The following is a 23,988-nucleotide window of genomic DNA, read 5'->3' as shown; positions in this document are numbered from 1 at the left end:
CTGGCCTCTCTTTTGATGGTATTAACACATAATTACCTCAAACAGGAACCCAATTCAAGTTTGCAAATTGTTTTTCCATAGGGCCTAATCCAACTCTTGCTGAAGCCAGTAGCAGCAATTCCACTGCCTTCAACAGGAATTGGACTGGGTCCTCCTGGAAGTTATAAATAGAATGATGTAGCCTAATCTGCACTTTTGAAAGGTTAAGTGGCACTACTTGCCAAAGGTTTATATTTGTAACCTAAAGTATGGTGCTGTCCCAGCACCTGCAGATTCAGCTATTAACAAAAATAAAGTCAGCATTTTCATTTAGCTTATTGCAACAAGTCCTTACTCTAACATAAGTTAGATTTAGCAAATCTAGTGACACCCTGAAAAATTTATAAAAGTTGTTTAATGCAGGTCTGTGTGAACTGATACGTTTATAAATGGTGTTCAGTTTTGGGTTTGGTTTTTTTAGTAGTTTACTGAAAGTTCCTTAAGGCAACAAATCTAACAAAAAACAGTCAGACTCCCATCTTTTGCTACTGTATTTCTATATAGAGTGGAGAACCTCACTGATTTATACCAGTGACTGGGGGAACCACTGCAAGTTTCTAATTAATGTTCAAAATGCAGTAAGTGAACAATAAAAAGAATAAGGCATTCCATAACATATGCCGATCACTAATTATAATTTAGCTTTAATTATAATCCATGATGTACCAGCAAGAGTCTGTCATTTTCTAAAATAATTATTACATCTGCCAACTTGAGACGGGAGTAACACCACATGCAGATTAGTGGAGTTCTGCCGTGTGTATACGTAGGTGTATGTAATCTTCAATGCATATGACAAAGTTAATGCCACAGATGGAGATAATGAATAAAATCAACTTCTCCTTACCGTGTGTGTATGGAAGTATGAGTATCTAGCAGGGAATAATTCATATTTTGTTTTCATGAGTTAGGAATGGTTACAGAATTCAAATAAAGCAATCATGAGTAAGGGAAGTATGGCCATTCCCAACCCATCCATGTGTTATGTATTACTGTCCAATGTTACATGAAGCATACAAACCAATTCAAAGTACTAGTGTTCTTAATCCTATTGTTCCACATTTTAAATTAAATAAACCAGACAGTGTGACCTGATGTGTGACAGTTTGAACTGGTGATACTCAAAATGATTCTACATCTCTACTCAAACAGAATTTAAAATAAAGACGAATATGGGGCACCTTTTAGAAATGTAATGACTATATGATTGAAATATGATGCTATGGATCAGATGTGTAAACACAACGCGGATTGTAGTTACACAAACTCTCCCCTCATATGTGCAAAACTCCACACTTTAATGTGGAGGTCATACTTCTAGTAACAGTTTGTTACACACTAAGCCAATCTACCTTTTTATATCAACCACTCTAAATGTATGGTACCCTGTTCACATATACAGTACTTAACCATTTCTGCTATATTTATCTCTGGCAACTGTCAGAAGTGGAGGAAGTTTACCTTCCTAATTCATGAAGACACTGGACAAAATTTATCACTGGTGTGACTCCACTGCCCTTTTGAGTTACACCAGGAATGAACTGAGCTCAGAGTTTCTCTTCTTTCATGGTGGCAGGAGTCCACACAGGACTTGTAAACAGCAGTACACAATACTGTAAACAAATAATTTCAGTTGTTTTATACAAGATCTGTTATGTAAATTCAAGTTCATAGAACAGGTGAAAGTGAAAAAAAGAGTGGCTTCACACAAATGTCTTCCCCTATCTCCCAGTGATTCTTTTCACTACATATATAATCCTGAGCTGAAATAACTGGGTCTTGGAGGTGGAGAGAGCCATTTTTCATACAAAAGGAATGTTAAAGTCAGCTCTCTAATTTTGAGTAATGAAGTCAATTGCTGGAGATATTCAACTGAAGTGTTTAGAATTATGTGTTACTTTGGAGAGAGATTTATAGTTTGGTGTGGCGTCCAGTCCTAGATCCCGATGCAGAGTTTGACAGGGAAGCTGCTGCAGCATCCTCGGCTTCCTCCAGCTCCTCCTGTAGTTCCTGGCTGACACTAGATTGAAGAGCTGCAGGAGTAAGCCATTCCTTCGGTAGGCAGCTTTGGAGAAATGGTATACAAGAGCTGAAATAGGCGAGGCGATTCACCCAACGTGGAATCTCTTTCCCACATAGAATCTAAAAAGAAAGAGGGGATTAGGGTTTGCCTTATAGTTAGATCACGAACGGACTAAAGTAGATAGATTGTTGTATAGAAAAAATGAACTCCTTCAAGTCCCAACTACAGCATCCTAAAGGCTTACATCAAAAACATTAATGAGTCAGTCACACACACACACACACTAAAGCAAGGAAGTTGTTTTAGTAGGCAGATCAAAAAGAACATTCCTGTGGATGGTGTAGACGCCCATGTCACTTCGAACAAGAGTAATGCTTCTCATTTAAGAGCTGAATCTGTCTAAACTGGCAAAAATACCCAATCATCTTTTCAGAAATCTCACACAAAAAGCACTGTAATGATATCAGCGTTTAGTGTAAGTTTTAGATCTGTAGAGAATTCCTCAGAAGTAAGGTAGAAGATAAAGAAAAAGCTCACTATTCATATAGATTTTTCTATAAAACTAAAAGAAATTAAAGCCACCAATTAATGTCACAAAAGAAAGCTCACAAGAGACAGAAAACGTCAAAGCTATATTTGTATACTTAAGCTTAACTCTGCCCAGCTGCATATATTTATTATGATAGCTTTCAGTGACATGATCATACAGAGGACCATTGTCTCATTCAGTGAATAAGCTAAATGCTGCCCAGTAAATGATTCATATGTGCAATGTTTAAGTTTATCAAAACAGAAGACGAGAGCTGCACAGCACACAATTACCCTCAACAGATGTTATTTTCCTTATGAAGGTTCAGTAAAAATAAGCATTTTTAATATAAAGTTAACTATACTAAATTTTTATCCTCACTATATAATGGGAGCAGCTCTATCTCATTCACAATGTCCAATTCTGGTTTCACTTACTCCACTGAAAATTTGGAACAAGTTAATTTCTGTCAGGAGTTCTACCTTGATTTGCACGATTATAACTGAACAGCGTGTGTCTTAATTAAATCCTGCTTTTCATTACGTACCTTTGTCTTATTCACTACACACTGTATGGGGTGCAGCACAAGTTATGTGATCATGTAATTAAAGACTATGGATGAAATCCTTGTCCCACTGAAGTCAATGGAAAAACACCTATTGACTTCAGGGAGGCCAGGATTGCACTCCATACATGCACAAGCAGACACAGTTAAGACTGCATGTACACCAACAACTGACATTTGACTTCTCAGTTGCATTTTGAAACTGGAACAGTTTTACTGCAGATTTTATTAAGTTTAGTCTTTTAAAAAGTAAAAAGTTCCACGAGGGTTTATATAGGAAATTATTCCTCTTTTGGAGCGCTTTGATTAGCAGTAAAATAATTAAGCATTGAAATGCAAGCCTCAGTAGAAGGTTGCACAGAAAACTAAGTGATGGAAACAAGTTATTTTGAGGTAAGATTCCATAAACAGTGTAACTCTGATCCTTTATCTCTGTCCAGTGAAAATCAGGAGTATCTCCATTGAAGTAAGTGGATTTATACTCACATAACACCAGTTTAGGGTGAGGGGAGGATCTGGTTCATAGAGGATAAAAGTGGAGTTTCTGACCTATAAGTGGCTGAGGAGACAGCATTAGATTTAAGGTGATTTTGTGGAACTTCAAATATTTTGTTATTTCATTTCTAATATGAAACACACCAGCACATTTCTGATAAGCTTGATGTCTTTTCAAACGTAAGAGTTCCATGTTTGAGGATTTGCTGTTGCAATTCATTTAATTTAAAAGTCATCCATCCCATTTTCAGCAATGATCTCAAGACTCCTAAGCCATTTCAAACCTATACTAACAACCACTGTACTATGTATCGGACTTGGGAATGTAGTCTCTTTGGGGTAGTGACTGGGTCTTATTTTCATAATGAGATAAGTACATTGGTAGCATTCAAATAAAGTTAATTTACTGAGCTTTGTTGGCACTGAAGTCTTGGACATAAGCATAATCATTATGCCTGAAACAAGGGAGAGATTTACCTAAAAATGTTAGAAAAATAAAATGGCAAATAAAGGTATACACAATCTACACGACAGGTAGAAAATACTGATGCTGTCCAACCATTTAAAAAGCAGTTTTGCGGAAAGGTACAAAGCCCATGTTTGTTTACCTCTGATAAAGCTGAAGAAAAATGATTACAGTTTTTGTGCATTAAGTGATAGGCATTTCCTTTAAATTCTTTTCCAAGCTCTTCTACAATTTTTTCTATGTCATCTTCCATGAAGTCAGTACTGCCTAGAACTACAGCTTCTCTAAAAACAAGAAGAGATAATAGGGTGACAATGCTTCCAAAACTTAAGACACAAGACAAACTACTGTTCTCCCACTGCTCTGTGGGTGATGTGATAGTGCACCCAAGTTGTGTGTGGTTACCCTTCTATTCTCTTTTACGTTCTTCCTCCCATGCCCCACGCTTAATGTCCTCCATACAGACGGTCTCCCCTTCTCCAGTAGCAGTCCTCTCATTAAGCTAAGCAGAACTATAGTCTTTGAGACTCCACTCTTTTTGGAGTAGAATACAATTTCTGTTTCCCAGATCTTTTAAAAGGCAGCTAGCACACAGCAGGTGAGCAGTAGATGAGAGCCAGCTGCTGGAGGTAGTGCCAAGGAAACCTTAACAGTACTGTGGGAATAGAGACAAGAGATGGGAAGCCTCTCAGTGTTTCAGATTCCAAGGCCAGAAAGGACCACTGATCATCTAGCCTGACCATCTGTATAACTCAGGCCATAGAACTTCTCCCAAAAGAAGTCCTAGAGCATCTCTTTTAGAAAAGCATTCAATCTTGATTTAAAAGTGAGTGCTGAAGAAACTATGACAACAGTTGGCTACACCTTATTCAAAGGAAAAGGATTACATGACATCTTATATTTATTACTAAGTACAATATTTAACAATACATTTATATAATGGGTATTTTGAGAGGATTGAAGAATACTTAATCTTGAACAATAGGGGTACACAGGTAAGAGATTCTTTGCTTAAGATTTCAATGCCACACAACTCCCCTCAGCTTCCTTTCATGACCCCCTTGCAGAGAAATACTATCCGCCCTGGGTGATCAGATTAGACCTCTGACAAAAACTCAGGAATTAATGCAATAAAGCAAAGTTTTAGTCGTTCCACTTTTTTAGTCAAAACAAAAACACCTTCCTTACTTAAATTTAAATGTTTCTCCTAGTTCAGCAGCATTTCCCGGAGAAATTTCAAATATTCCAGAAAAAGGATAAGGATGACCACCATAAGCAAATTCTGAAAGAGAAATTCAGAATTTAATACAACCTGCACAAATAAATAACAATCAGATGTGTATCCCAGATTACTGAATGACCAGTAAGTGAAGGTCAATTTCTTCATAAAGATCTTAAACTGAAAAAAATCAAACATCGTGCCTGCAAGAGAAATAAATGCAGAGATCTACTAATGAATAGTTAAGATTACCAATTTTAACTAAGAGAAAGAATCAAAATTCAAATATGTTCACATTAAATTTGCACAGTGTATTCTAGGACACTGGCATGTGTAATATTCACATCCTAATCTCACCAACACCTAAAAATATATTTAACTTCAAGCATGTGCATAAATATTTGGACGACTGGCACCTCAAATTATTTATGCCTTACTCTACAAGATACAAAGGAAATGTAATTTGGCAGTTAGCATTACTGTACCAAGCTTGGTGTTTGAATCTCTCGATTTACGGATTTAAATTCTTTACTTTATTACATTTAAAATTTCTTTTCTTTAACTAGAAGAAAAACAAGATAAAGTACCCAGATCTAAAGTCTGTGCTTCATATCTGCTGGCATAAACAGAGTTAAAAAGGAAAATATTACATAGCACACTAAGTGAAACTCCATTATCTTTCACAAGGAACTTCCTTCGGTCTCTGCAGAATAAAGAAAATGCTATACAGTACACAACACAAAAGACTATGTTATGCTCTGAGGGAGACTAAACTGTAACCTCATGCTCCCGTCCTCTCCCCCAAACTCACAACACACCCTTATCTTATGGTTACCCGTGATCATATGACATTTTTAAATAAGAAGTGCTTTGTCTACAACAGATGAGAGTCCTGTTTAAAAAACCATGTTTGTTAACACTTTTAAAATTACAATCTATTGTCCTAGTCTGTTCATGGCCTATCACACTGGAGAATTGTTATATTATTCAGGAAGGAAACGCATGATAGGACTGTAGTAACATTAATCACAATTAAGAGTTCTAAATCCAAATTAATACCACTATAATTAGTTGGCTCCTTATTTTTTAACAGTTGCACAGCTACACGGAAACACGTGAGTGGATAGCCAGATGACTGGTGTTCAAGGTTTGTTGCAGGGAGAGAACAAAAGTATGACAAACAAGATATGGGAACCAGACAATACTTCTGCCTCATTGGTGGCATACATGAAAGATGGTTTTGGATACAAAGTGTTTACCTAGAATGAAGAGTAAATTTAAAGTTTCCTGAATGTACATACCTCTGCCATATACCTCTATTCCTGAATGGAATACTCCAATTCCAAGGGAGGAGGTGTATTCATTCATCCAATACTGAAAAAAGAAAAAAAAGTTCAAATGAGTTTCCAGTACAAATAATTTATATTTGGGTACAAAATTGATCTGAATTATCTGTCCTGACTACCAAAGCACAAGAGCTGAACATTCAGTGAACCTATGTAATCATTCTTTGGAAAGTCAGCTACAGAACACACTATTAAAATTTACAGCCATGGATTTGACTAATTCCATTAAGTTCTACTTTAAAAAGGACATGTGTGAGCAATCAAAATTCCAAGATCTAAATAGTGTCTCTTGCCACTGTGTTGCACATAAATAAAATCTCTCAGATGGAATGTGCTAGAAGCAGTTAAAGTTTTTATACAAACTGGCATGTATGAGCATGGTCATGATTTCATATTTCTTGTTAAGGAAAAGCATGAGCAAAAGTAGGATTGTGCTGGTTTCTACAGTCAAGACAAACTGGTCTCAACTGTCATTTATAGTGATATCTGCACTTTTTTTTTGTGCAGGGCAGGATAAAATTAACATAAACGGTACTTCTGGCCACAAATAAGCTGAAATGTGGCACTCACCAAAAGCCACAGCAGTAAGCAGCCATATTTGTGTACAAGTAAATTTTTTTGAAATGGTCAACCCTGTAAAACTTGCTATGAGATCTGTGTCAAGCAGGTCCAACTATCAGTAGCAAAGGAAGATTTTGCAAACACAGTTCAGTTAACATTTCTGGTGTCCAGGCCAGAACAGAATTCATCTCGTTCTCTCATAGCTGTGCTCTACACGGGTAACAGGAATAAAAACTAATGAAAAACTGTAGCAAAATAAAACCAATATGATCAAACAAACAAGCTGCTCTAGTGTTCAAGAGGGTGACTTTACAGTTATTTTTTGAGATACAACCGTAAGCTGCGGTTTAAATTGCAAGCATAACGAAAACCATCACACAGAATGACTTTCATCCATATTCTAGTATAAGGCAGTGGAAGACAAAAATAGAATCAGATTGCAAGGCTTCAATACCAGCCCCTGCAAAACAGGTAGGCAGTATGACCTCGTTATGGCCGCATCCTAGATACTTTCGGTCTGTCAAGCATCCTATCAATTGTGCAGACCTCACTTAGCACAGTTATAGTACCTTAAACTTTATAAATACGTCGAGTGCTCTAACAATTATTGAGCAAATCGTGATTCCCTGCACAATTGTGAGTTTTACAAAAACTGCACAAAGCACATTGTAGTTCAATTACCCTACCTCCAGTCTTACTGAAATTCTTATATCTCCATTAAAGACTTCCAGCAAGATAGAATTAGTTTTCCACAGAAATAGTAATTATGCATAATTACTACTTATCTCTACCTGCCATTGAAAGCTTGGTCACATTTTCTGCCTGAACAAGATTCCTTTTAACTCCCATGAAGAAGAGTAAATGAGATGTGGGGGATTGCAAAGTACTGTAAAGCTGTTGGCAGCCTGTGTTAAATAACTGGTGTACAATCCTTTCGAAGTACCTAAAATATGGGGTGAAAAATGGACAAAGACTGGTCAGAGTGTCCTTGTAAATTCTAGAATCCCAAAACAATCCAATAAATATAATTCCTCACCTCCATTATATGAACCTCATTCATTTTCACATTCAGGGAAGTGTATTTTGTCACAGTAAAAAAGGAATATTGTATTCTAAAACACCAACGCTGATTTACATCAACTTAGCAGGGTTAATATTCAATATTTTTGTTCCAACAGCTCTATTAAGAATTCTTCTAGTAGATGCACATTAGTTGAAGTTGCCACTGGGATAAGGGAAAAATTCTAGACATTGCATCACAAAACAATACTATAGTTACATTGCTGTAGCTACTTTCTTCATAGCTTCCATCAATACTAGAACTGTAGATTTAATCATTTAAATCTTAACTGACAGAAAAAGACAGAATGTTACTTTGGACACAAACACTAAGCAAAAGACTCCCAAAAGTTCACATTTTCATTACAATTGCAGAAAAGGTTAAGATTACTCCTGAGGGCACACATTCTGTGCCAAAAAAAATTTAAATAGTTTGTGCAGAATTTTAAAATTCTGCAAATTTGTCAAATAAATGTGGAGGCTCCAGCATGGCATTAGGGAGCCCAGGCCACTGGCTGCACAGAGGTGAGAGATCACTGTGCAGCTTCCACCTGGGACATGGGCTCAGTGGTGAGGCTGCACCCAACCCTGACACAGAACAAGGATAGGGACTGCCCCAGAAACACCCCAGGGTCCTCCATGTCAGGTGTGGGCAGGCAGGCTCAGCAAGGCAGGATCCAAGTATGGAGAGGCTTAGTGTAGGGCAATTTGGGTGCAGGCAGCTCAGTGGGGGATCTGGGTATGAGGCGGGGGGTGGGAAGCAGGATGCATAGGGGCTTGTTGGGGGATTCTGGGTGCAAGGGTAATGGGACTCTGCAGGGGGGTCCAGGTGAAGGTGGCTGGGGGATCAGGGGTCCAGATGCTGGAAGAGTGGGGCTCAGTGGGGTGGGGATCCTGGTGGCTTGTCAGGGTGGTCCAGGTGCTGGGGGAGTGGGGTTCATTGGGGGGAGGGGTTGTGAGTGGAGGGTGGGGGTGAGGCTCAGTGGGAGGGTCTGGGTATGAGGGGGTCTGGATGCATGGTGGTTGTATGGATGGGGGAGCAGCTCCCTGTACAGGGATCCCTCCCCCTTCAGCTGAGGAGCGATGAGTGCAGGAAGCAGGGGGAAAGTTTGCAGAGCTTCCTGCAGCGGAGGGAGAAATCTGGGGGTGGGTCTGACCCAGCCACAGATGCTGTGCAGGGAAAGAAGAAGTCCCGTCCTCCCCAGCCCAGCCAGGACTAGCAGCTGAGCCTGGCACAGGGTAGGAGCCACCAGCCAGGTCTTCCCCAGTCCCTCCCCCTGCCCCATAGTGATTTACCTGACAGCTGCCCTGGGCACCTGAAACACACTGCTAGGGAGGGTCACATAACCGTTCATGGCTTCCCTTTGCTTCCCCATCAGCAAGTCATTTTTCTGCAGGGAAGCAAAGAAATCTGCGGGGGACAAATTCTGCACATGTGCAGAATTCCCCCAGGAGTAAGAGACATCTAACATGTAGTCATATGTACTTATGGACTGGGGCCTTTAGATAGCCTTTTTTAAAAAAAATTGAGAGGTTACTCTCCACATGCAGTAACTTGAGTTCAAGATGTGTCCCATTACGGGTGCTCCACTTCAGGAACACACACACCTTGCGTCTTTGATCGGAGATTTTTGGTAGCAGTACCCGTTCGGCCTGCGCATGTGCCCTACACTGAGGTTATGTAGCGCTGACTGCCCTCGACTCCTTCTCTACCACAAAACATTGTAGAGAAAACTCAAGCAGAGGAGAGAGAGGGTAGTGGAGCACTCACACGGACACAGATCTTGAACTCCAGTTACTGCACAAGGTGAGTAACCTCTCCTTCAAGTAGCATCCCTGTTGGTGACTTCCTAGTAGTAACCCCTTAGGGAGGTGGGAGCATTGGGGGAGGGGGGGGGAGGAAAGGGAGAGGAAGTCCATCACAGAACAACAAACTGTGTTGCTTACTGCAGTATCTCATCTTGCAGCATGAACCAAAGTATAATGGGTGGAAAAATATATGCACCGAGCACCATACTGCAGCCTTGCATATTTCAGCAACTGGAGCAATCCTGAGTAGGGCTACAGAGCTAGATTGTGATCTAGTAGAATGCACAGTCACTTGTAGGGAAGGTGAAACCTCAGCAGAACCATAAAGAGGCAATAATGCATCTACAGATCCAGTTAGTCTCTAGGTGGAGATAAAGGCTCCCCGAGAACTATCTGCAACAGACACAATCTAGGGGTTCTTTCTGAAAAGCCTTGTTCTGTCCAAGTAAAAGGCTAATGCTCTCTCAACATCCATTGTATGGGAAGCAGACTCCTGTGTAGACTCTTTCAGCTTAGAAAATAAAACTGGTTTATGTGAAACTGAGAAAAAAAATCTAGGTAAAAATTTTGGATTAGGCCATGACACCTTCTCCTTGGAGAACACAGTAAATGGAGGGTCCGCCCTTGAGCCCTCATCTCCCCAACCATTTAAGCAGAAGTGATGGTCACCAAAAAGGTCTTTCATAGACAAATGTAGCACTGAGTATGTAGCTAGTGGCTCAAAGGGCGGTTTCATGAGATTGTTATGTGGGGTAGGGGCTCTAATCTGCAGAAAGATTCATAAGGCCTTTCAGGAATCTTACTGGTCAGATGAAGCAAATATTCAGAAGCTTTCTATTAGCACAAGCAGAGATGTTTTTTGCCACTAAATGAACTTTAATGGAACTCACAGAAGGACCTGACATCTTCAGTGTCAACAGGTAATCCAATATTGTGGAAAGAAATGATTGAACAGATCAAAGATGTCACCAGTTATACGAGAGATACCTTCAGAAGTGAAGGTAAGTGTGTCTTGTAGATTCCTTTCTGCTATTTAAATGTACATTTTGTACTTCTGATGAACAAGGCCTCCTCTATTCTTAAGAGCTATTAGGAAACATGCTTGTAGTTGCAGAACATTCAGACTGGGACCCAGCACTGGGGGGGGGGGGGGGCGCGCACAGAAAAAACGCACTCCACCCGGATGGTTGATATAATGCATACAAACTGTGCAGTCTGTCATTATCTTGATGGACTTGTTTTTGAGCAAGAGAAGAAAGTGAAGGAAAGCATTTCTGACTGCTCTTAACTCCAACAGACTGATGGTCACAACAGGAACAATGCTTGCACATTTCCCTTGGACTGTGAGGACCTAAATGTGCTCTCAATCCCAAGAGGGAACCATCTGATGTTAACATGACTGTTCAGGGATTCTGGTTGAATGGAACTCCTACACAAACCTTGGAAGGATTTTTCTCACCAGATGAGTGACTGAAGGACCCAGATGGGTATAGATACCCGTTTGTTCAGATTGTGTGTCTCAGGTACATCAACTGTTCTGAGCCACTTAAGATGCAACCTGGTGTTGTGTCACAAAAAACATGTCCCAGCAATTGCAGACGTGCTTGCTGGAACTTGAGGACTGAGCTAAGCTCTGCCTGTTACTAAACCAAGAAACACGCCTATGAAGAGTATTTGCAGTGTAGGGAATCCAGATTGATTTCTTGAGATTTGTAGATCTACACTTCGAAACAGTGAAGTTGTTGTTTGAACTGCCAACCACACCTCTTGATGAGACCAACCTTTGAGGAGCCAATCATCAAGGCAGGAAAGACTCATTCCTAGATGACACAGGTACGCATCTACAACTGTTATGAGTTGAGAACACCCTTGGTGCAGAAGACAGGCTGAGGGATAAGACCTGCTACTGGCAAGGATTGTGATCAAATTACAAGTATATAATCATTACAGCTGCTAAGGTACCTTCCTGAAGTTCAGATGTCTGACATGCTTGTTCAATTGGCCTCCAACCTTTTGTTTATCTTGGGTATCAGAAAGTATGCTGAATAGAGCCCTTTTCCCTTGTGTTGACGTAAGTGGTTCTATGGTTCCTGGACTTAGGAGTAATGAGATTTCCTGCATCAGGAAATGATTACGAGGGGGTCCCTGAAGAGGGACAGGGAAGTGGGGGGCATGATGGAAGTAAACTGGATAATATAACCTGATAATAGCCTCCAATACTCATTTGTCCAATGTTATAGCCTCCCATGCTCAATGGAATAGAGAGAGGTGGTGCCCAAATTGTGGATGAAGGGGTAGTGTCATGCAGCCGAGAAACTAGTTATTGGGTGGACTCTTTGATTGAGCATCAGCATTGGCATTTGGATGATACGGTTGAGGTCCTTGCATACTTTAAAAAAAATAAATAAATAAATAAAAAGAAAATCTCCACTTCTGAGCCAGTGGTCTACAGAAGGCAGGAAATTGAGCAGGATGTGATCTTTGCACTGGTTGAGACCTGATAAATTCTCTCTTATTTCTCTAAAGATCTACATGTTACCCTAGCATTCTTTCGGGTACGAAGCAAGTCATCTGTGAAAAGCTTGTGGCCCTCAAAACATAAATCTTCCATGTTCAATTTTACTCCACGTGGAAAACCTGACAACTGAAGCCAGGAAGATCATCTCATTACTAAGAATTGATCTTCACTTATAGTGCTAAACTGTTCTCAGTGTTCCTGTTGCAAAAGGTCAACAAAACCATTAAACTTCTCATAATTCAGGTAGTCTTATTTCAACATCAGCACCTGGCAATTAGCTATCCTGAATTGTAATGTTGCTGAAGAGTAGCTTTTACAACCAGAAAGGTCCAGATGTTTTTGGTACCCAAAAAGCCACCCCATTTATTGAAGAAACTTATTCCATGAATGGACCCACAGTATTGTTTGATATTCTGTATTGCACAATGGAGAACACTGGGTCACTGAAATACTTAGCGGCTGAGGCATATTGGGCTAGCACTGGTTTGAGAATATGCTGTATATTTAATGAATGTTTTAGCGAATGTATATGTGCATATAAGAGTAAAACATTCCCCAACTTGGATCAGACTATCTTAAAATAGCAGGAAAGTAATTTTCTGTGTTATGTCCCTTTATCAAGGAAAGGAACATTGGGCCAAAAGGTTCTGCGGTAGCTGGGAGGGCAACAAGTGTATAAAGGAAAATTAGGAAAATGGGATAACTGATGAAGTGCATGTTCCTCATCCCATTTTGAGAAGAAATTGAGGAGGGGGGCATACATCCAGCCTCCCCATGCCCAAAAGGTGCTATGGGAATACCAACTTGTGACAAAAGAATGAGGGGCTTTGTGCCAGGAACCACAGGAGAAACCAAGCTCTGACCAGGCAATTGACGGTGCCTAATTATAGAAATGAACTGTGAGGGATGAACAGCAGCAGTCTGAAGAATTCACCCCATGAATGTAGGAAAACTCAGGACTTCAAAGTCAGAAGCGACCATCCTGATCATCTAGTCTGACCTCCTGCACATTGCAGGCCACAGAACTTCATCTACCCACTCCTGTAATAGACTCCTAACCTCTGGCTGTTACTGAAGTGCTGCTGATGGAGACAGCTGTAATAAGTATATGTTTGGGATAATAGTTATACCACCACAGGATAGGACAAAAAGTGGTGTCAGTAATATATTCAGAATAAAAGCTATTTTCTATCACTCTAGGCGAGTTAACCTTAAAAATACTTAACTAGTTCAACTGTGCTGCATATAAGGGTGAAAGAGTTCAGAATTGCACAGAGCATCATAACACACCACTGAGACACATTTAAAAGGAGAATTTAAAGTACCTGATATTTTGTGTTCATTATGCCAGATTTTCAGATACTGGGCTCCATTTCTTTGCATAATAACTGGGCCTCCATTTTTTCCACATGCAATCAAGGCCAGGCTGAAAATGTGGCTCTTAGTTACACCAATGCAGACTATCAATGAGGTTGATTCCTCTTCTACATCAGCCAGGTGGCAGAGGATTGTTGGCCTCTGGTTCTTGGAATTTCCTTCTTACGGCATCTTCCCAAATAAGACCTTACAAGCCTCCAAGCGATGTCCAGAAACTATAGCACCAAACAGCATTTTCTGTTATTCAATTAACAGCATTTGCTGGCTCACCAGAGGATATCTATTTTACACAGCAAAATGAAAGGCTATGTACTCGGTATGGTTCAGCCATGCCTCTGCTGCCGCTACTCATGCTACCACAGGTACTCTGGTATTTATACTTGCATGAGAGCTAGCACAAATATGCTTATACAAGGAGCGGGAAAAAAAAAAAATCACACCCCAGCTCATAGTATAGAGACATGGCCTACGTCTGGTCATCATTATCCTGTCTGGCTTCTAAAGGAACTGAGCAAGTTCCCCTTGCCTATCAGGACAGGGGATACATGCCTATACCTAATAAGGAAAGGTATAGGTGATGCAAGAGTTCAATAAACAACAGAGGGCTACTATAAACCAGGATGAAGGGATTGTTGGAAGCACATGTGCACTTTTCTAGCCATCTCAAAACACACTCCTATACATGAGACTACCTGTTTACTTCTACACACAGGCTTTCAGGTGTTAGAAGACAGTCTACTCTGTCAGTAGCCAGTTGCAGAGTCTTTTTTTTAAAAAAGGGTTTCAGGAGATACTCTGAATATTTGAATAGTTTTGCACATAAAAGATATGCAGAAAAAAATTAGGTCTTCTGTTACAAAGCTGAAAGTTATAAGCATATGAAAGATTACTCAAAAGAGTATGTTAAAGAGATATACTTGACTGTCTGATCAAAAGGTGGAAGTATTGCATGGCCTTGCAATGACTAAGTATGTTGTGTCTTTTTAGATTGCAAGATCCTTGAAAATTGGGACCTAATCTCCTTTGATCTGCACAGGTGTTAATACTGGGGTGGAGGGACCCCTTTAGTGCTACCGAGAGCTTCTCCCTATGGTTTTGTCTAGACTAGGATTTAAGAGAGCAATGTTCACATACTCTAGCCAACAAGTTTCAAAAGTTTCAGACAAGGTTCACTGCCCTTAACGTATGCTAAACTGGCCGAGTTAAAGCCTAGTCTTCCCCCACAGTGGTGAATTGCAATTATGAAGCTTGCTAGTGTATGACAGAATGGCCTCTTCTAAACCAGCAGCATGGAATCCAACCATAAAATGTCTGTGTGGTTCTCTGTTAGGAATGTGCATTCACAAAATGTCCACTCACATCCAACTAGGGTGACCAGACAGCAAGTGTGAAAAATCGGGACGGGGGTGGGGGTAATAGGAGTCTATATAAGGAAAAGGCCCATATATCAGGACATCTGGTCACCCTACAGCCAACCAACCTTTACCTCTAACACAGTGACTCATCATGGTAGAAAACGAAGCATCTTCAATTCTGCTTAAAATCCCTCCAGAGAGATCAAGAGCCTGGGTGTATTTTAGTCAAATTAGTCTCTACACTGGATCAGAGGAGGATTCACAATGTAGGTATCTAGAGGTCTTTTCCTTGCTCCTGAACTCAAAGAACAAAATGCAAGGTACAAGCAAGGCCTGCTATTTCTTCACCCACTGGAGGTACAGAGAACTAGGATTGAAAGCAATCATGAATCCTGTGGTGGCCAAGCAAATCTGTTCCTGTGACAAGTAGTGGCACTAAAGAAATTGGCAACAAAGATCAATCCCATTATGTAATTTGTTCATTAGCTTTACAAGTGCAGGATGGTTCCCCACTGTATACTAGTATATGAACCTGTCCCCTCTCACAGCAACACTTCGTTTACACTTTGACAGTGGTACTAGATTTTTGTTTAAAATGATTAGCCAGCCAAATAATAAAACCCAATCAGGAGCCTTCATCCTTAGAGCATCAAACAATTTAGGGAAGGAGCGATAGCTCAGCGGTTTGAGCATTGGCCTGCTAAATCCAAGGTTGAGAGTTCAATCCTTGAGGGAGCCATTTAGGGACCGGGGCAAAAATTGGTCCAGCTTGGAGCAGGGGGTTGGACAAGATGATTTCTTGAGGTCCCTTCCAACCCTGATATTCTATGATTCACAAGTGCACTTTAAACCAATACAGCAGTTAGTGTTAGGGAAAAGCCTATCCAAAATATTTGCCAGCTAGTTTTATTTAACTATGCCTGCTATTCCAATACAAAAGATTATAGGATAATGCAGAGATTCTTAAGCTGTGTGTGGTCTGTGGCAAGCTGGCTGGTGCTGGTTCTCATTTCTAGCTGGAAACTGCCTTAAATCCAGACAAAACACACTCTGTTTTCTCATATTACTTATCCATGTCTCCTATTCTATATAGTTTCTCATACCATTTGATTCCATAGCATCTGAGTACCTTCCAATAAAGCATTAAGCAACTTAGCAATTGCTGTTGAGGTCAAATGGAAATTACACAGTTCCAAAAAGGGGAGAGTTGTCTCCATGGGCCTGCAAAGGGGATGGAAGTGGATCATAAATCAATCTCTATTAAGTTGTGGTCACACCATGAAACAGTTTAAGAACTCCTGATCTAAAGAAATAAATGGGTATGATACTGAAAGAGTATTATGCACGTCTGATCCTTCAGAAATAGCATAAAAAACAACCACACACCCCCCCCCCAACATATCCTGTGTATTATGACAGATTGAAAAGGAATGCTCAATTTAACTTTCAAAAACATCAGAGTAAAGAAACAACTTACTGTCCTTACGTTAGAAAAGACAGCTTTACAGGTGAATTTATTTATTCTTAGTACTTTGTTAAACTTTTAATGAATAGCAACTTAGTGAAGAACAGTAGCTCCATCATCATGCACAGTCTAAGAAAAATAAGGAAATATACAAAAGAATTTAAAAATAATGCTAAACTTTGGCACAAATAATTCAGGAAATTCAGAACTGGTGAGTCTACAGGAACCAGAACCAACTGCTCACCAATTCAGCATCCATCCCTTTTAAGAGAAAAGAAACCCCACAGAATAATAATCCTCTCTTTAAATAAAGAAATCAAAAGAGATGCAGGGCAAAAGGAGAAACCAAAGTCAGTCAGCTTCCGAGGTTTGTCACCCTAGAAGTTAGAACACTAAGTCTCATCTAGTCCAATGATCCCAAACGCATACTTCAGAAGATGTGGCAACTGACTCTTTACCAGACCAGTCTTTATTTGAGAAAGACAGGCCTACTCTCCTGGGTCAAACAAACCAAGAGCATCCAGTGTACTAAGAGCACCCCCAAATAAGTATAAGAGGGGTAGCTGTGTTAATCTGTAGCCACAAAAACAATGAGGCACCTTAAAGACTAACAGATTTATTTGAGCATAAGCTTTTGTGGGTAAAAAACCCACTTCTTCAGATACTGTTGTTTGTTCAGATGTTTATTGTTTTCCCAAATATCAAGACTACTTTCTGTGAATCAGCAGCCACAAAACTGTGGTTTTCTCCTGGTTAGAGCCCTATATAAAGGAATTTAAATTTGATGCAAGCTTTCAAATAACTGAAAGCTCAGCTTTCACTCTAAGGGCTCGCTAGAGGCGGAAGCGAAGTCGACGAGGGAGCGGCAGTGGTCGACTCGCCAGCGTCCTCACAGCCAGTTTAAGTCGACCTAAAATACGCCAAGTTCAGCTACGCTAGTCGCGTAGCTGAAGTTGCGTATCTTAGCTCGACCCCCCCCCCAGTATAGATCAGGGCTAAGGGCTTGTCTACACTACCCGCCGGATCGGCAGGCAGTGATCAGTCCAGCAGGGGTTGATTCATCATGTCTAGTACACACGCGATGAATCGGCCACTGAGTGCTCTCCTGTCAACTCCGGTACTCCACCAGAAAGAGGAGTGGAAGCAGAAGTCGATGGGAGAGCGTCAGCTGTCTACTTACCATGGTGTCTTCACTGCGGTAAGTACATTGACTTCAGCTACATGAATAGCGTAGCTGAAGTTGTATATCTTAGATCGACCCCACACGGTAGTATAGACAAGCCCTCAGAAAGCTTCCACTTCATGTGGAACTAGTCTGATGTTTTTAGTCAAAAGTTCTCTCTCACCCCATCCAGATCTAAACTCATTAGAGCCTCATCATTTCATCACATTTCAAAGTCACATAATTATAGTATGCATCCGATGAAGTGAGCTGTAGCTCACGAAAGCTTATGCTCAAATAAATTGGTTAGTCTCTAAGGTGCCACAAGTACTCCTTTTCTTTTTATAATTATACCAGTACCGATTTCTTTGCTTTGCTCTGCTCTGAAGTCATTCCGATTTTTCCAATTTCCTTCTTTGATCATTTTTGTTTCTTCCCCCCACCCTTTTCATTTTAATCATTTCCCCTCGTTTGTTCTTTTGCTAAGTCAAGAGGAGTCTAAATCCCAAATTAATACTATGTTCTTCAACACAACACTAGAACGGCGAAGTTTTTTTTGTCAGATAGGACCACAAGTCGCCCTTGTTACTGCCAACAGACGGTGTCCTCTCTCCTACGGCTCCTGCCTTCAGCCAGCAGCGAAGCCTATCGGCCCCCGCCCGACTCTCTCCCACCTGTTGATGCCCCGGCGAGCCCCTCCTTCCCCACAGCAGCGCAACCCCGCCGAAGTGGCGCGCCGACCCCAGCTGCCCGCGTTTCACAGCGCCCTGCTAGCGGGGAAGCAACCCCCGCCCGGCCGGGCTGACGCGGGGCCCGAGCGCAGAGCGGCGCTGCTCCGGCCCCGCGGCGCTCGCCTGAAGCCGAGTCCCGCGGAGGCGAGCAGCGAGATCCCGGGGCTGGGGGCGCCGCTCGGGGCGCGGCGCAGCCGGCCCGCACTCACCATGTCGTACACGTTGAGGATCACCAGCTGGCCCGCCATCCTCCCGCCGCCGCCGCGCCTGGCGCTGGGGCCTGTCAGGCCGGCGGCCGCGGGGCGCCCGGAGCTGGGGCGGGCGGGACCCCCGGGGGGCGCCTCCTCCGCGTCCTGCCTGTTACTGCAGGCACCATGGAGCCGCTGCCGCGGGGAGACGGGGCCTCGCCCCCGGGAGAGACGCTCGCCCCGCGGCAGGCAGAGGGGAGAAGCCGGGACTCGGGGCTGCGGCTGGGACGGGGCTTGGCTACGGCACCGCCTCCCGCTCGAGCCCCACCCCGGCTTCTTAGGCAGGCAGGGGCAGGGCAGCGCCGGAATCCGCCCGCGCGCGGCCTGGCCGACCCTCCAATGGGGACAAAATGGAGCAGCCCGAGCCCGCCCCCATCCTCCACGGAGTCTAGAGGCCAACTCCCGGCATGCAGCGCGGCGGGCAGACTACAGCTCCCGGCACTCCACGCAGCGAGCGTGCAGGCGTGGGGCCCCCGCGGGTTCGAACGTCGCCCCGGCCTCTGCCTGGGGGGGCGGGCGCAGCCCGAAACGCAAACGGCGTAGCTGTGAGAGCTGGGGAGTGAGGCCATAGGAACACCCGTTAGCAGGCTGCGGCGCCTCTGGGGCAGGGTACCCGAGCTACAGTTAGCAGGGGCTGCTCGCCAACGTTTTATTTTAACTTCTGTGGGGCAGTGCCAAATACAGAGAGATACACACGTCATCCCTCCCCTAATACATTCACAAAATAAAGTTTTCTGTGCATTCCTGAATCATAATCTCTAGGTAATCAGGAGAGCCCTGCAGCCATGAGGAAGGGTGTGCAGTATTGGTGCCTTGCCCACATCCCAATCACCTGCAAACACACAAATACGTTGACATTTTGATTAACGTTTGTTCTTTTAACTCCACTGCTGGAAAAATTGTCCAGTGTTTTGTGACTAAGCAAATTGTGGGAGAGATGAAATGTGGCACATCAATAAAAGAACCACCCTCAAGCTTTTCAATTTTCAAATGTAGCGAGATCTGTCTTCAACTCACCTATGGAATATACCCATGGGGCACGTCTCCACATCAGTATATGAGGCAGAAAGAATCCACTTGCTTTCCCTAGAGAATGGAGGGGAAGAGGCTAACCCAACACTTTCTGCATAATTTTCATAACTTTCATTATAAAAATAAAATTTAAGTTTTAATCCCTAGGATTCTGCTGTTAACTTAAAAGTGAAATGAGTATAAATGGATGTAGCACTATCTTTCAAGGGTGCAAACAGGTTCAGGGCCTCTGTTGCAGCTCATAGCTTTGCCAAGCAGGAGAATGCAATCAACAAAAACGGTTAATTGCACTGTTGTTATTCCAGTGAGCAGCTGTAAAACTCACATGATTGTTGACAATGTTATTGCTGCTTGGGGAAGCTAGGAACAAAAACCAGAGACAGGTACTGGAACTATTCAGAAGGGAGGAGGCTCTATAAGACAGAGACCGGGACAAGAATAGAGTAGCAAAAACCTTTTCTTCCCCATACACATACACTAACAGCAGATAGGTTGCAGGACAGTTAGAATAGCAGAGATCTTCCCTTCAGAGGTGGCTATGAGGTAAGGGAAGAGAATATATAAAGTCACGAGGCTTTGTAGGACAGAACAGACAATGAGCCTTTTCTCTTCCTGCAACTAATCCATGGTGTTAATTCAAATGTAATCAGACATCTATTTCCTCTTCCCTTAAGTTTTGAAAGATACAGTCCTCAACAGAGTCCAGGAACAGCACTCTGGTGAGATGATAAAGAGCTTCCTCTTAGTTGGGAATGGAGGCAGCAGGGCTCTGCTGCTTCTCACCAGTGTCCTTCCTTGACCCACTACCATTTCTGGTATGTTTAGAGGGAGAATGAAACGGGTACTCACATTTCTTCTGCCACCTGTAGCAACAGAAAACAGGTCCCATTTTCTCCCCTTCCAACTGAAAGGACATCTCCTTTGTCTCTCCACAGTTGATTATTTCCCTTCCATGCTTTTCTCCTCCCTCAACACATAGCGTCTACTTAGTGCTCCCGTCCAGGCTCAAATCTCTCATGCACATAACTGCTGAGCGCTCCACTACAGGCTCTCCTGCCTGTCTCTGAGTCCATCTCAGTACTTGGCACACAGATACCAGCAGAAGCACAGAGGAACAGCTGAGATAGATGCGAGAGAAGTTATTATGCTGACAACTTTGCACAGTGGCCTTTGGTCATAGGAGGCCAGGCCAGGATTGCTGCAGAAAACCTGTCAGGCTTCAGCTGTCAGTCCCCAGAACACGAACTGGGACTTTGAACAGCTTGGACAGGTTTGTCAAACCCAGGACAATTTGGGCTAGGTCAGGACTATTGGCAGTTATGATATGTTTCGTGAAGGAACTGTAATCTTACGCACTGCATGTTCAGGATCAAGGCAGTTAGACACGACGTAACTCCTTTGGTTCGCAAGTTGCAGTTTGTTGTAGTAAATGTTGCAGTAAATGAACTGGCAACTATCCAACACATTTCAAAGTCGGGGGGAGGGGGGAAGTGATTAGGGGATGTTGAGGGTCACATGAACAGGCCTTGATGATAAACTACAAGGGCCAAAGCCAAAGGCTGAAAACTCAGGGGATACAGTTTCCCATCTCTATCCTATTAAGGTGCTGTCTTTCATTAACAGTGCATACTACCTGCAGGGGAGAAATACGAAGTGCTGCAAGGACTCTACATGATTCACTTCCTTATTCCTTGCTGGTGATACTGTGTTCATCAGAGCCTCTGGCAGGAGAAAAGGAAAGTGAGATAAAAACATAGCTTCCAGGCAGCCTGTAATTGCAAGAAAGACATGGAGTATGTAAATAAAGCTGAAAATTAAAGCAAAAAGTGCCATTTATGTTGTTTAAAAAATGCATTTCCAGTAGTTCATTACAGGTATTATTACTGCACTGAGACATTAAGACCACACCTTGCTCTTCTACGTGCATTATGCAATTCAGGCATCTGTTACTAAAAAGAATACAAGAAAAATCCTTCTAGTGAGCAATAAGACAGAACGAGTGTCATGCTGGATATCTGAGGCAATGTTAGGCATGAATGCTGTAGGCTGAATTACACAATTTTCTGAGCACCGGTAATATCCTTAACACTCATTGTGTATTTATTACATTATTGCAGTGATCGGATTTTTTCAAAAAGTATTCTTGCACACAAAATTGTAGTTCTAGCCTCAATATTTAAAAACAATTAAGTAAATATAATGAAAAGTAAACATTTTAAAAAATGTGCAGGTGACTTCTTTCTTGCTCTGGACTCATTGCTCCTACCATATTTTTAAAAGCATATTTCTATTATTTTTCTAATATAGAACAAAAGTTATTATACAGGTTAATGCACACTGTGCTTCCTAGAAAAATAAAAGAGGGAAAGGTAACGTAAATGAGAAAAGAGGAAAAAAGAAAAGTACTTACCTGTAATAATACTTCTCTAAAGATATCAGGCCTGATTTTCCCACAGTGCATTGGTTTTATACCAGTGTGACTCCACTGATTTCAATGGAATTCCCTCAGTGTAAACCACTGTAACAGAGAAATAAGCCCACCAATTCTAACAGATCACACTGGGTCTGTGCCATCTGCTGGGACTCAGCAGGAACATCTTAGACTAATGAGTTTTCAGGACTGTTATTCTCAACTATAGTAAATTGTACATTTCACCCCGGCTGAATGTACTCTGCTGCAATCCACAAAGGTACTTACTCTCATAAGTACCGTTTTTGGGCACCACTGCGATTAAAAAAACTCCTGCTCAGCTGCTACCTAACCTCACTCGGCACTTCAGTTTTTGCCTCTGGGTATGAATGCTGCCGCCTCCCTCTAGGCTTCCAGGTTCCTATCACCTGCTTGAGCATGAGCACTCCCCAACCTTAGGTGTCTGGATGCCTATCTCCTGCCTAAACTCCAGAGTGATTCAAAAACTGGGAGAGATAGGCATTCCGCTGCCTAAATCATTTACAGAGGTCCAATCTGCTAGGAATGGTCAGAAGCTGCCTACTGGATTGGGCCCTTCAGGATAGTTCACACAAAACTGCAGGAAGGCTCTCCCACATAACCTTTAGCCTAATGTATTCATCCAGGATGTGGGAGACACTCCCTCTGTCCCCGGTTCAAATCCCACTCCTACTGAGAGGAAGATGGGATTTGACCACCTCTCAGGGGAGTACCCTAACCACTACGCTATAGAGCAGAGGTCTTCAATCTGTGGGGTGTGCCCCTAGGCGGGAGCATAGTAACATTCGTGGGGCTGCACGGTTGGCGCTTGGACCAGCCCCACAAGGGGCAGGGAGGAAGCACTGCCCAGCTCCATTTCTGGCCCCAGCCCTGGCTGCCAGCCCTGCACCCAGCTGCAGCTGCAGGCCTCAGCCCCTGGCTGAGGGTCTGCTCCCGCCCCTGCCTCCAGCTGTGGCCCCAGCCTCAGCCCCGTTACCCCTGTCCGCATCCCCTCCTCCCAGAGCTGCGGCCCGACTCCTGGCTCTTGGGGGTGAGGTAAAGTTTGGGGACCACTGCTATAGAGTCTTTCTAAATCTGTCACTGCCCCAGTTAATATTTAATTAAAGTAGAAAAACTTCAGTAGGACAGACGGAGGGAGACCCCTCAGCCCTGCATCAGTATATTCCATAGGCTAGTAGTTGGAGTACATACTCACGTGCGAGGTGGTCAATCCCTGTTCAAATCCCTTCTCCTCATCACCCTATCCACTAGGCTGATGGTTATAAGGGAGGTCTTGCTGTTTTGTTTCGGGCCTTTCACCTGAATTAGGTGGTCAAATATGTATCTCCCTGTGTTTGTGGATCGCAAGCAGAGCTAGGCACCTATCTCCAAGAGAGGGCTGAGGCTTAGGACACACTCCTCTGGTCAGTCTCTCTCATTGGCTAGCTTAGGTGGCTCCCCTTCTAGCATGCTGGCTTTGTGATTCATAGTCAAAGGTGCCTGTCTCTCTCCATTCATTGTGTAGGGCCTAACTCAGGCTTTGTGGATTGGTATGGTTGTT

General features: G+C 42.6%; 1 protein-coding gene across 1 annotated transcript; it reads right to left on the bottom strand.

Moving 5' to 3' along the window:
- Positions 1–459: 459 nt before the first annotated feature.
- DESI2 (desumoylating isopeptidase 2) lies at positions 460–19,389 on the bottom strand. The gene is made up of 5 exons (XM_037895348.2): positions 18,929–19,389; positions 6,638–6,710; positions 5,306–5,399; positions 4,260–4,401; positions 460–2,181 (listed from the first exon to the last, which is right to left on the bottom strand). The coding sequence occupies exons 1-5, from the start codon at positions 18,965–18,967 to the stop codon at positions 1,951–1,953; spliced, it is 579 nt and encodes a 192-aa protein (XP_037751276.1). The 5' UTR covers positions 18,968–19,389; the 3' UTR covers positions 460–1,950.
- Between the last annotated feature and the right edge of the window lie 4,599 nt (positions 19,390–23,988).

The sequence above is a fragment of the Chelonia mydas genome, chromosome 3 (genome assembly GCF_015237465.2).
Source record: "Chelonia mydas isolate rCheMyd1 chromosome 3, rCheMyd1.pri.v2, whole genome shotgun sequence".
NCBI lineage: Eukaryota > Metazoa > Chordata > Testudines > Cheloniidae > Chelonia > Chelonia mydas.
The sequence above is the reverse complement of the archived record's forward strand: the minus strand, read 5'-3'. Positions and strand labels throughout refer to the sequence as shown.